The sequence below is a fragment of the Borostomias antarcticus genome (assembly GCF_949987555.1).
Source record: "Borostomias antarcticus genome assembly, chromosome: 7".
Classification (NCBI taxonomy): Eukaryota; Metazoa; Chordata; class Actinopteri; order Stomiiformes; family Stomiidae; genus Borostomias; species Borostomias antarcticus.
The window spans coordinates 12,312,708-12,325,560 of record NC_140240.1 but is presented as its reverse complement, the minus strand read 5'-3'; the positions used below and the strand labels follow the sequence as shown (position 1 = coordinate 12,325,560).

Here is a 12,853-nt window from a genome sequence, read left to right as displayed (position 1 = left end):
AATGCGCAATTGTCACTGAGGAAGTCTGTTGACCAAAAAGTATGACTTTTCAAGATGACTGTTAATTCACTTATAAGATGACTGTTAATTCACTTATGTTGTTTGTCCAGTCCTTTTGTACATGCACTTGATATATCAACATAAAATTGCTCTATAAACTAATTTGCTTGTGTAGTGCATCTATACATTCTATAAGCAGTTACTCCTGGCTCCCACCCCTTTCCACCCAGCTAGATTTGGGTTGTTTTAAATCAATTTCTGTATCTGCCAAGATCTGACACCGCGTGAAAACTATTGAATTGTCCACATTAATTACTTCCTCTAAAAATGCACATGCCAACAAAAACATGTTTGTTTTGTTTAATTGTTTGCAGTTCAGTACAAGCAGTCCAGTACAAGCTCACACCATCTCAAATCTAGATCTACCACTTCACAGTACATCTTGTTGGCATGCAAGAAAATGAACATTTACAACAATCACACAACATTTACACTGGTTCACCTTAACAGTTCAAATGCAGCATGTTCTCTAACTGAGCTTCAACAGCACTATGCAAATGTGAAAGGCCATTATCATTCATGAAGGTTGGAAATACAGGAAGGAAGTTAATAACCAGCTTTGCCGGTTAGCCAGATAGCATAATGGTGACAACGGTCAAATTGAAATGAGCTTCTGTTGCACTTTGCATCGTCTGCTCCCTGTTTCCTGACCTGTTAGCAATAACGCTAGTAGGACAGACTTACAACTGTCTCAGGGCACAAAATCATCCTCTCAAGTTGAGGTTGCAAATGGCATTGAATAAATAGTGTTAAAAATACACAAAAAGGTGTTCATATTTACAGCAATACTCCTCAGCCACAGCACAGTGTCGTAGAGGATATACACAACGCTGCACGCAGCTCAGCAGTGTTACAAGTGGATGCAAAAAACGGGGAATGTCACAGAGTAGTGCCTAATGTTGAGCATGTGGCTGTGCATGAGAATGAGGAGCGAGGCTGCTAGTATTCAGGTTATAGAGGAGAGGAGAGGAGAGACGACAAGAGGAGAGGAGAATTGAAGAGCAGAGCCGAGGAGAGGACTCGTGGTCTACGTGGCGCACGATTCAGTTCGGAAAGAAGCGGGGAAAGCACCAGTAATGTACGGCAGCCTAATGCGCTCCTATCTCCTTCGGCCATATAAAACCATCACTGCCAAATCCTTGCATAAAAATGTCAGAGGGTGATCCCCCACTCCTCGTGCCTTCTGTCGCCCCCCTCCTAGTTCACAGAAGATGATTAGAGGGTGCTTGCAACCAGTGTGACTTCTGTTGGGGGAGACAGTGGGGTGGGGGGGGGGACCCCTAGATGATATCCCTGTTGTTCCTGATTGCACAGCAGAGCACCATACTAAAGATCATACCTATGACCTGAGGGGAGAACAAGAACAGTTGAGAAGATCAAATAAATCACAGCTATGAGATGGCAATAACGTTTTGCATTATCATTGTCTCCTTTTAAAGCGAACACTGATAAACATCGCACATCGTATTAAATGACAGATGAGTGTGGTCTTCCTGAGACCTTACCATTACTCCGGCCACCCCAATCCCCACATATCCGATGATGTAGAGCTTTTCGTTGAAAAAGTCTGTTATTGCAGTCAGACAGTCCTAGTGACACACAGAGAGAAAAGTCATAGAACTGCCAGACAGGGTTCGTGTGTCTTTGTGCATTGTCTGTTTGGTTTCACTGCCCCCTGGTGGGTAAGCATGGTACTACAACAGAGGGCCAGTGAGAAGAGCTGTACCTTAGTCTCATCCCCAGCGTCAGCACACAGAGAAGGGTTAGAGGTGGAGCTTCCACAGCAGTCAAGCTGGTAAGGAACCGGATAAACACTGTATCAACATGGTGAAGTTGACTTCATGGATAATGTGATGACAGCAGGAAGGTTAGAGAGCAGAATGAAAACAGTTTGTCACTCACCACAGTGTGGTACATTGTCGCAATGGCTGTGCCATTGGAGTTGGGGTCGTCGGAGATAGAAGTGAGATAGAACTTCTCGACTTCTTCAACAATCTAAAACCCAAATCAAGCAAATAATATATTCATTTTATTATACATACATATATTCACAAAAGTTTGATCAAATGTCATTGTACTGATTCTTCTCGATTTACCTGTTCTTTGTTTAGGAATCCAAACACTCCAGCAGCAACCTCTGCACCAAAGATGATCAGAAGGCAAGCAAAGAACTGGAAAACAGAGAGAGAAGTGTTACTATCCCACGGTACACAGCACGCACATGGCTACACACAAGTGTAGCTGCACATTCATTCAAGATGGCTGAGATTCAGCAAAATTCAGTCATACCAAACTCATGGGTGAGCTGGAAATGTTCAGAGTCAGAGTCCTTATAAGACAATACTCTAGGGTGCTTAGCTGACGTGTTGGGGAGAGAGACATCGACCTTCCAACTCTGACTTTACTGATACTGTGCTTTACCCACCGCTCCCAGAAGACACTGCGACTCGCGAACCGCCCCGAAGCAACCGAAGAAGCCCACCAGCATCATGAGGCTGCCGGCACCAATCAGGATGTAGACAGCTGGAGACAAGAGATAGCAGAGGCAGGAGAGACATAGAGAGAGAGAGAGAGAGAGAGAGAAGTTGAGACAAGAGAGAAAGATATCAGAGGCAGGAGAGACAGAGAGAGAGAAACAGAGAGAGAGAGAGAGAGAAGTGGAGACGAGAGAAAGATATCAGAAGCAGGAGAGACAGAGAGAGAGATAAGTGGAGACAAGAGAGAGAGATATCAGAGGCAGGAGAGACAGAGAGAGAAAGAGAGAGAGAGAGAAGTGGAGACGAGAGAAAGATATCAGAGGCAGGAGAGACAGAGAGAGAGATATAAGTGGAGACAAGAGAGAGATATCAGAGGCAGGAGAGACAGAGAGAGAAAGAGAGAAGTGGAGACGAGAGAAAGATATCAGAGGCAGGAGAGACAGAGAGAGAGATATAAGTGGAGACAAGAGAGAGAGATATCAGAGGCAGGAGACAGATAGCGAGAGAGAGAAGTGGAGACCAGAGAGAGAAGGGGGGCAGGGGAAAGATAAAAGCCGAAGACGGAGAGAGAAGGTTGAGAGAGAGAGAGAGAGAGAGAGAGAGGGAGGGCAGGAGAGACAGAGAGAGGAGAGGGGAGACAAGGACATTACACAAGATTTGGTCATACATTGTTATAAGGCTGCAGTTCCAAACCACAACTGAGGGTGTCAGCATACTGCACAGGTTTTACAAAAGAGCACGAGTTGGTGAGTATGCATTCACCATAGAGACCTGTAGTATACTGTATCATACTGTATTACATCAATCATACTTTATTACTCTCATGTAGTAATAATTTTATTAAGAATAATGAATAAACTTCACTTTAGTAGGAACTGTGTTAACTTAAGGAGTTTAACAGGTGAGTTACAACAGATGTCCTGTCCTGAGTCAGCATTCTTTTGTCCTGTCTCTGAGTCAGCGTGACCTAAAGTTCACCTCTGAAGTCAGTTAGCCTATAGTTTGTAACGTGATTCTAGGAGGAGACAGGAAGACCCAAAATAGCCCCATGTCCGAGGAAGGGGGCCAAGAGCTCAACTGATGCAAAGACCAGCTGACACCATTGACCATTTAGAATATCAGTTGACCGTTTGTGACCATGTTTGTATGCCTTGTATGCAAATTTGTTTGTCATGTGATTCCTGGTCTGAAGCCAGATATAAGCTCGCCACCTCGTAAGAGAAACTCTAGTATTGCCGAAGATTCGACCCCTGTGGTAGGCATGCTCAATAAAGTGATGATTCGACGTTTTTGGCCTCCTTGAAGTTCTGTTCCACAAGAAGATTGTGCATTTGAAATACACTAGATTGTGCATTTGAAATACACTGCAGACACATTCACCATAGAGACGCATTCACCATAGAGACGCATTCACCAGAGATGCATTCACCATAGACGCATTCACCATAGAGACGCATTCACCATAGAGACGCATTCACCATAGAGACGCATTCACCAGAGACGCATTCACCATAGAGACGCATTAACCACAGAGATGCATTCACCATAGAGACGCATTCACCACAGAGATGCATTCACCACAGAGATGCATTCACCACAGAGATGCATTCACCACAGAGATGCATTCACCATAGAGACGCATTCACCATAGAGACGCATTCACCACAGAGACGCATTCACCACAGAGATGCATTCACCACAGAGATGCATTCACCATAGAGATGCATTCACCACAGAGATGCATTCATCACAGAGATGCATTCACCATAGAGACGCATTCACCACAGAGACGCATTCACCACAGAGATGCATTCACCACAGAGATCAGTGATGAGAGTCAAAATGAAAGAACCGTGATGGGAAGTGATAGCGACACTAACTGACTTACAGGAAAGGATGGTACTTTCCCTTTAACAAAACAAGCTTCTTGGTTGGATTGGATGTACTTTGCATAACCGGAGGGAGGGAGGGAGGGAGAGGGAGAGGGAGAGAGAGAGAGAGAGAGAGAGAGAGCGCTCAGAGTAGCCCCCGCAGCCCCCTCGGAGACACAGGCCAGGCTTTTCAGGGGTCAGCTTTGCTCTTAGGCTGTCTAGGCATCACTGTAGCTCCGTGTCTGACTGGCTGAATGGTTGGTTGGTTGACTGGACTGACTGACTGACTGACAGTCAGACTGACTGGTTGACTGGCTGGTTGGTTGGTTGGTTGTCCGACTGAATGACTGACTGACTGACTGACTGACTGACTGACTGACTGACTGACTGACTGACTGACTGACTGACTGGCTGGCTGGCTGGCTGACTGATTGACTGACTGACTGAGTGGCTGGTTGGTTGGTTGGTTGGTTGGTTCAACGACTGACTGGTTGGCTGGCAGCATGGCATCATCCCCCCAGTGATGGTGGCCCACACTCCCCTGCAACCAGCCAGTGGCAGAGAGGCACCAGAGAGGAGGGTGTCTTGATTAACAAGCGTGTGAGTAATCTATCTCCATGGAAACATAAGTAGCCTTGAGAACCAATGGTTCTCTCAAGCCTAGTGGCCCATAGGGCAGGAGCCTGTCTCCTGATTCCTTAGCGTGAGGCAGCTTGATGTACAAGTCCACCCCCTGGACATGACACTACTGTAGTATGTCGCAGGGACTTACCCCCAATCCAACCCTTGATGCTTAGTGCCCTGCAGGGGGCATCGGGGGCAATTTTTTATTGTCTTTGGTGTGACTCGGCCGGGGATCAATCGATCATCTGCCGCCCTCCCTGGCCCTCCCCCTGCCACCCTCCCTGGCCCCCTCCCTGCCACCCTCCCTGGCCCCCTCCCTGCCACCCTCCCTGGGCCCCTCCCTGCCACCCTCCCTGGCTCTGAGAGGGGCCACCGGGTCTGTGGGCCAGCGTGTCCCTGCGCTCGGTGCTCTGGGCCCAATCAGAGGAACCGCAGGATGATCCGCTGCTAATGATCCCTCACGGGGGCTGTTGTTGTTGTTGTTTACCGGTTCAGGAACCGACAGACAGGAGGCCGGGAGAGCAGGAGAGGCCTCACTGCTGTGAGAAGAGAACACAAGAGAACCACACGGAACCGAGAGAACCGAGAGAGAACCGATCTCGACACTTAGCGGCGGAAAACCGGGCAGGCTGGACGGGTTCTTCAGATGGAGCGCTCCTCACACACACACACACACACACACACACACACACACACACACGCACACACGCACACGCACACGCACACGCACTCCTCCTTTCCACCCACACCTATCTCTGCTGTTTTTGGCTGGACCAATATTTAGGGAGGCTAGTATCAATAGGACAATGCAAATATAATATAATAGATAATGCACACGCATGCGCGCGCACGCACACACACACACACACACACACACACACACACACTCAACCCGAGGTTGCTGGGCTATTAGGCTCAGCTTACACACACACACACACACACACACACACACTCAACCCGTGCTGCTAGGCTCAGCTTACACACAAAGACACACACACACACACACATTCACACTCAACCCAGGGCTGCTGGGCTGTTAGTCCCAGCTTACACACACACACACACACACACACACACACACACACACACACACACACACACACACACACACACACACACACACACACACACACACACACACACACACACACACACACACACACACACACACACACACACACACACACACACACACACACACACACAATCCGGGGCTGCTGGGCTCAGGTTACACACAGACACACACACACAGGTTCAGGTGAGCGTGTGGAAAGTGAATCTCCTGTGGGGAATGCTGCCACCGTGGGCCTGCGTGTTTAAAGCTGTGATGGGAGCTGCGTTAAGGGACCCCCTCCCTCTCCATCTGCTCATCACGCCCACACCCATAATATTTATCCGGTTGCCATGGCTCCCCCCTGGAAGATGACACAGCGTGATCAATCTTGGAGCTGTGTAGGAGACGTGGGGGTGTGTGTGTGTGTGTGTGTGTGTGTGGGGGGGGGGGTTAAGTACCCCTGCTGCTCAGCGTGTCCCGTGTCCCCGGGGGTGGACCTGAGACAGAGGACCTGTCTCCTGCTCAGTGTGTCCCCAGGGGTGGACCTGAGACAGAGGACCTGTCTCCTGCTCAGCGTGTCCCGTGTCACCGAGGGTGGACCTGAGACAGAGGACCTGTCTCCCGCTCAGTGTGTCCCCAGGGGTGGACCTGAGACAGAGGACCTGTCTCCCGCTCAGCTTGTCCCCAGGGGTGGACCTGAGACAGAGGACCTGTCTCCTGCTCAGCGTGTCCCGTGTCCCCGGGGGTGGACCTAGACAGAGGACCTGTCTCCCGCTCAGCGTGTCCCATGTCCCCAGGGGTGGACCTGAGACAGAGGACCCGTCTCCCGCTCAGCGTGTCCCCAAGGGTGGACCTGAGACAGAGGACCTGTCTCCCGCTCAGCGTGTCCCCAGGGGTGGACCTGAGACAGAGGACCTGTCTCCTGCTCAGCGTGTCCCGTGTCCCCAGGGGTGGACCTGAGACAGAGGACCTGTCTTCCGCTCAGCGTGTCCCGTGTCCCCGGGGGTGGACCTGAGACAGAGGACCTGTCTCCCGCTCAGCGTGTCCCATGTCCCCAGGGGTGGACCTGAGACAGAGGACCTGTCTCCCGCTCAGCGTGTCCCTGAGGGTGGACCTGAGACAGAGGACCTGTCTCCCGCTCAGCGTGTCCCGTGTCCCCAGGGGTCGACCTGAGACAGAGGACCTGTCTCCCGCTCAGCGTGTCCCGTGTCCCCGAGGGTGGACCTGAGACAGAGGACCTGTCTCCCGTTCAGCGTGTCCCCAGGGGTGGACCTGAGACAGAGGACCTGTCTCCTGCTCAGCGTGTCCCGTGTCCCCGAGGGTGGACCTGAGACAGAGGACCTGTCTCCTGCTCAGCGTGTCCCGTGTTCCCTGGGGTGGACCTGAGACAGAGGACCTGTCTCCTGCTCAGCGTGTCCCGTGTTCCCGGGGGTGGACCTGAGAAAGAGGACCTGTCTCCCGCTCGGCCTCCTAGGGACATTTGCATCGTAAGTATGATATGCGTTATCTCATGGCAAGCTTTTGCGTTCGCAGCAAACCCGTCAGAACCCCCCCCCCCCTCACACACACACACACACACACACACACACACACACACACACACACACACACACACACACACACACACACACACACACACACACACACACACACACACACACACACACACACACACACACACACACACAGCCTATTCTGTTCGTCCATGTTTTGACAAGGACAGGAGCTGTGAAGCTGCCTGGCACCGTAGGCCGAGTATCACTGTGTGAAGATGATGCAATGGTTGATGATATCACTCTTGTGTGGCCACAGCAACGGGAGTGGCTAGGGTGGCCTGGAGGGAGGAAGGGGGGAGGGGAGGGGAGGGGGGAGGGAATGTTGCTAGCTGGTCGCCGAGCCGCGCCCTAGCCCTGCAGCTAAGTCCCATCCTGAGGGTACTATAGACAGCAGAGAGACAGAGCTGATGAAGTGAAGTCACCATTTTAGGTCATGCTCTAGATGGGAGTAACTAGAATAGGCTGCATTATCCCTGCCTTGAGAGAGAGAGAGAGAGAGAGAGAGAGAGAGAGAGAGACAGAGAGAGAGAGAGACAGAGAGACAGAGAGAGAGAGAGAGAGAGAGATGCTATTGTATGGAACGTTACTAATTGAACACTAACGGTCCCTCCAAACACAGGGTCTCTCTTTACAGGACCTCTGCTGGGGGATATTACTGTGCTTTATGAAGAGGGATTTGATTTGGCTGCGCTCAACCTCTGATAAATCCATTTTCATGTCCTAGATGGGTTTGGCCATCTAGGACATGACTAAAGGCACTAAAGCAGCAATAAAAAAGATACAGTAGCTGCAGTGACAACTATCCCAGGGAGGTCTGTCCCTTTACGAGAGAAACAAAAATATATAGAAACAACTCATTAATGAAAACTGTTGTACCAAATCTACCTCTACTGAAAGTGAATGTTAGATTGTGATTACAGTCACTCATAACTAGCATAGTGTAGAAATCCACGCATGAGTGTGTGTGCATGCGTGACTGTGTGTGTGTTTGTGTGTGTGTGTGTGTTTGTGTGTATTTGTGTGTGTGTGTGTGTGTGTGTGTGACCACAGGTGTGCGTGTGTGTGTGACTGTGTGTGTTTGTGCATGTGTGTGCATAAGTGTGTGTGTGTGTGTGTGTGTGTGTGTGTGTGTGTGTGTGTGTGTGTGTGTGTGCGTGCGTGCGTGTGTGTGAGGGCTCACCTATGAAGAAGGTCTCAGGCGCTCCGTCTCCGGTCAGTAGCTTGGTGGTGTCGGGGTCAAACCTCAGCCATAAGCCCACTGCCAGCACCAAGGAGCCTGACAGCTGGGGTGCACCACACCCACAACAACAACAACAACACACACAAAAACAACATACACCCAACATTAATAACCAAATATCTTTCAACATATATCAGTGATAACAAAACATTCAACAACAACAATCACTATAATATACTCCAACAAGATATGATAACATGATCACAAGCAAAAACGTATGTACATATGTACATATGGTACACATACACATACAGAGCTGACACTTGGCACTCTCTTCTCTTTGAGCTGTGTGATAATAGCATCTATTACAACAGAGAGTAGATTTTATTCCCGTGAGTGGTAGGATCAACCAAAGAGAGAGCATCGCATCTGTTACTAATGAACTTTGCCTTGGAAAGGAGATGAGAGAGTTGAGATGAGGAGAACCAGCCAGGCCTGACAGAGAGCAGGAGAAGGCTTTTCCTCATGGCTCCTAGGGTGGGTTTCACCAGAATCTACAGTCCTCCTGTCCTGTTTCCACATCAGCGGTTCACGGAGACACAACGAAAAATCCATTGCCTCAAAAAAACGAAATAGCCTACACTGCACGAACACAATATGTTTTGTTTTCCGTTAAACGGAACATAAAATCGCTACAGTAAGACATGAGTGACACTCTCAAACTTACTTCTCAGCTTGACTCACTAACATTGCAGATGGGAAAATGGGGGCTAACATGTAGGCCTACATAACGTCTATAACATGGTCTAACAGGGTCAAAGCCAGATCAAGTACAAGCTGCTCCTCAGTGCTGTTCCTTCTCTGAGCCATAGCTTCACAACCTGACTGACGGTGACCTGTTAGCAAACACACTTTAACTGATAACAGCAGCAACAGCACACAGCTCACACCCTGTGGGGAGCTTCAGCTGCAGGCTGTGCCAGGGTGATGTAACACACGCTGGCATTGCCGGCCCCTTGGCACTGTACACCCCCCCTCCATCCCCACCACTGTCCCCTGACCACGGCCCGCCCCTCAGCTGGCTCCCAACGGCGTCGCTTCTTGTCCTCCGGCTCGGCCAGCACAAAGAGCCGCTGTCTGCTGAAGTGACGCCACTGTGGTGACGAGCGACTGTCTGGCAGCCACTGTTACAGCGCTGACCAATTAAAAACGTATAAAGACGAGTCCTCGGGGCACGAATTCAGCCTGATCTTGGATTACATCCAGTCGTCGATGGAGATTTTCAGTTGAAGACGGAGGTAAAACCATGCAGGGTTAATCCTTCCGGGAAAGCTGGCCCACAGCTTCTCAGCGCATGATCCCTGCCCTTGGAGAGGTTCTAGATCATTACTGAAACATCCATTTCATCACACACTGCCTTTCACACCACAGTACCAAATCGCCCTCGAAAAAACACTTTCTACAGAAACATGGAAAAAACAGACAGGGAGGAGAAATTATCTGAAATGACGCAATGAAGTGTTGTTTGATGTAGGCCTATGTTAATTAATTTACCATGTGTTCTGCATGTAGGCAAAAAGTAATGGAAAAATACAGTAGAAACTAACTGTGTAACCAACTGTGACCTTCTCCTGACACCATCATCCGCTGACCCTCTCCCAACCCTGGCCTCATCAGACTAATTCAACCATTAAAGAATCATAATATGAAACAATCAGAGCTCTGTTCATTATATTTGTTCCTATCCTGCTTGGATGACCTCATACATAGATCTTTATATGTGATAAAGGCCTCATATTGTCATTATTTATTGGATGCTTAACCCTGCCTTCACACAATTTATAATCATAATGTGTAGAGCTGTATCAGCACTTCGGCATACTTTGTATGCAAATAAGACTTCGTATAAAAGAAGGAAGGCTCACACTCAGCCTAAGACTCCGTTTAAGCTTGTTTGTGTCCACTTATTAGGCCTAACCATTATGTAAATCCTGCTAATACGTTTCACTGTATTCAAATGCCTTGCTTTGGCATTTCGGCTTAAGAAACACATTGGCCATTACAATGGGCAGTGTGTTTCTTAAGATGAAATGCCAAAGCAAGGTGTTTGAATGTTCACCTCGTTAGCAATAGTGATAGACAAAAAAGCCTGCATGTCTCAGTGGCAAGCTCTCCAGGTGAGAAGGAATGTTTATGTATCCACATGTTATGAGTAAACTCCACCCTCATTCTCCAGGTTTGCTAGAAAGACCTGCTCAGCATCTCGCCACCTTTCTAAAAACTATACAAGACGATGACCACCCTCCACGCACCCACACCACACTCACAGACTAAACACATTCCCAGACTTTCAAAAAGAAAGTCACATCGCAATGCCAAATTGTTCAAGTGAGGGAGAACGGAATTAACTGTGGCTGTCGTAGCAATGTTGGATGTAGCGACAAAGTGCAGATCTGCAACAGGTTCAGTGTACTTCCTGTGTCACACACACAGGACAAAGTGTTTCTAACTATGTTATACAATAATTATTTAACAGGGCACATTTATGTTTTAACATAATAACACCCATCATACTGTGAGAACATCAATTTACACTCTCTGTGGAACTACAGTGGGCCTATATGAAATGCCGGTGTGGAGCATGTAACTGTGAGGACTGTTTAGTCATCTCTACTGATCGATATTAACAATTTGTTTCTTTCCGTGTCTGTGTGCGTGAGATAGAGATTGGCTGGTGTGCGTGTGTGTGTGTGTGTGTGTGTGCGTGTGTGTGCGTGTGTGCGAGTCAGAGAGAGCATCAGAGAGAGAGGTGGATGTATACCCAAATTGACAAAGCCAGCAAATGAACATAAAGCAACAGCAATTACTGACTAGTCAAACGAGTGGTGTGAGGTTCTGACTGACAAGAGCACTGATGAACAAAACATGATTGGCAATGATAACATGTTTGATATGTAAACAATAGTTTCCGAAACACTCTCCCGTCTAGTGAAATGATTATTGCAAGTAGGCTACATTATAGCCTAGAGTATAGTTCTTCGACAAATCAATATACAAGGTTTATCTAATGTTTTCGGATAAACAGTGTAATGTAACCGAGACTGTGATTCTTAAATAACGACAATGAGCTGAGTAAAACATCGATTCCCTGCCGAGCATCAACAAAAAACTGTCATGAGCAAAAGCGGACTCACCCAGAATATGAAGTTGAAAATGAATAGAAGATATTTCACGCATTTCATCCCACCTTGCACTTTACTCATTTTGACCGTCAGGTTTGAGGAATCCGTTTATAAAACGACAAATAGCCAATAGGCTACAAAACGCGGGTATCAAACGCTTCTCTCTCCTTTGTAATGTAATTATATTTTAGCAATGTGTAATTATCGACGGACATCAACTGTTGACTACGGTCTGCACAACCACACAATCTGCAAATGAAAACATTTGAAAGAGCTGCAGCTACACGCGCCTTTTCGCACCGCCCATTTCAGCCACTGGCAGTGAGGGGTTAACCAGCATGTAACCAGCATTTCACTGGTGGCCTAGATTTCATGATGCAGCAGGTGTCGTTAAACAGTAATTAAACATGTTCGATATCGTATACGTGTCAACACCCTTTATTGCATTAATAACACTACAGTGAACGATAGTAGATAGCCTAAATCAAACAACATTGTGTAAATCAACTGTAATGTGATCTTTGTGATTTAGACAACGCTATACAGCATGCCCCTGGATATATTAGAAAGCAAATGAGATATGTATTGTAAGCTAAAATCCTTCTAGTCATAATGTCTTCCTTCTAAAATAGCAATAAGCATGTCCCTTCCATTTAAAATAGCATGCCCTCCCAAGGCAATCTGTTTATTGTGGAAACATGGGATCACCGCCCCATTACAGTTCATCTCATCTTAAAACACAGTGACTCAACTGACCCATGGAAAGCATATGACTTGGCGAACCAGATTTGACTAACAATACTGAAAATAAATCTAAATCAAACAGGAATGCAATAAATAATAGTCTTT

At 47.8% G+C, this 12,853-nt stretch overlaps 1 protein-coding gene across 1 annotated transcript; it reads right to left on the bottom strand.

The window, feature by feature from the left end:
• Nucleotides 1-1,340: 1,340 nt before the first annotated feature.
• On the bottom strand, nt 1,341-12,085 carry tspan2a (tetraspanin 2a; the record flags this gene model as incomplete). The annotated part of the gene is made up of 8 exons (XM_084440693.1): nt 1,341-1,406; nt 1,566-1,649; nt 1,787-1,852; nt 1,963-2,055; nt 2,157-2,231; nt 2,486-2,583; nt 8,823-8,925; nt 12,017-12,085. 8 exons carry the CDS (start codon nt 12,083-12,085, stop codon nt 1,341-1,343), a joined length of 654 nt encoding a protein of 217 aa, XP_084296819.1.
• Nucleotides 12,086-12,853: the final 768 nt, after the last annotated feature.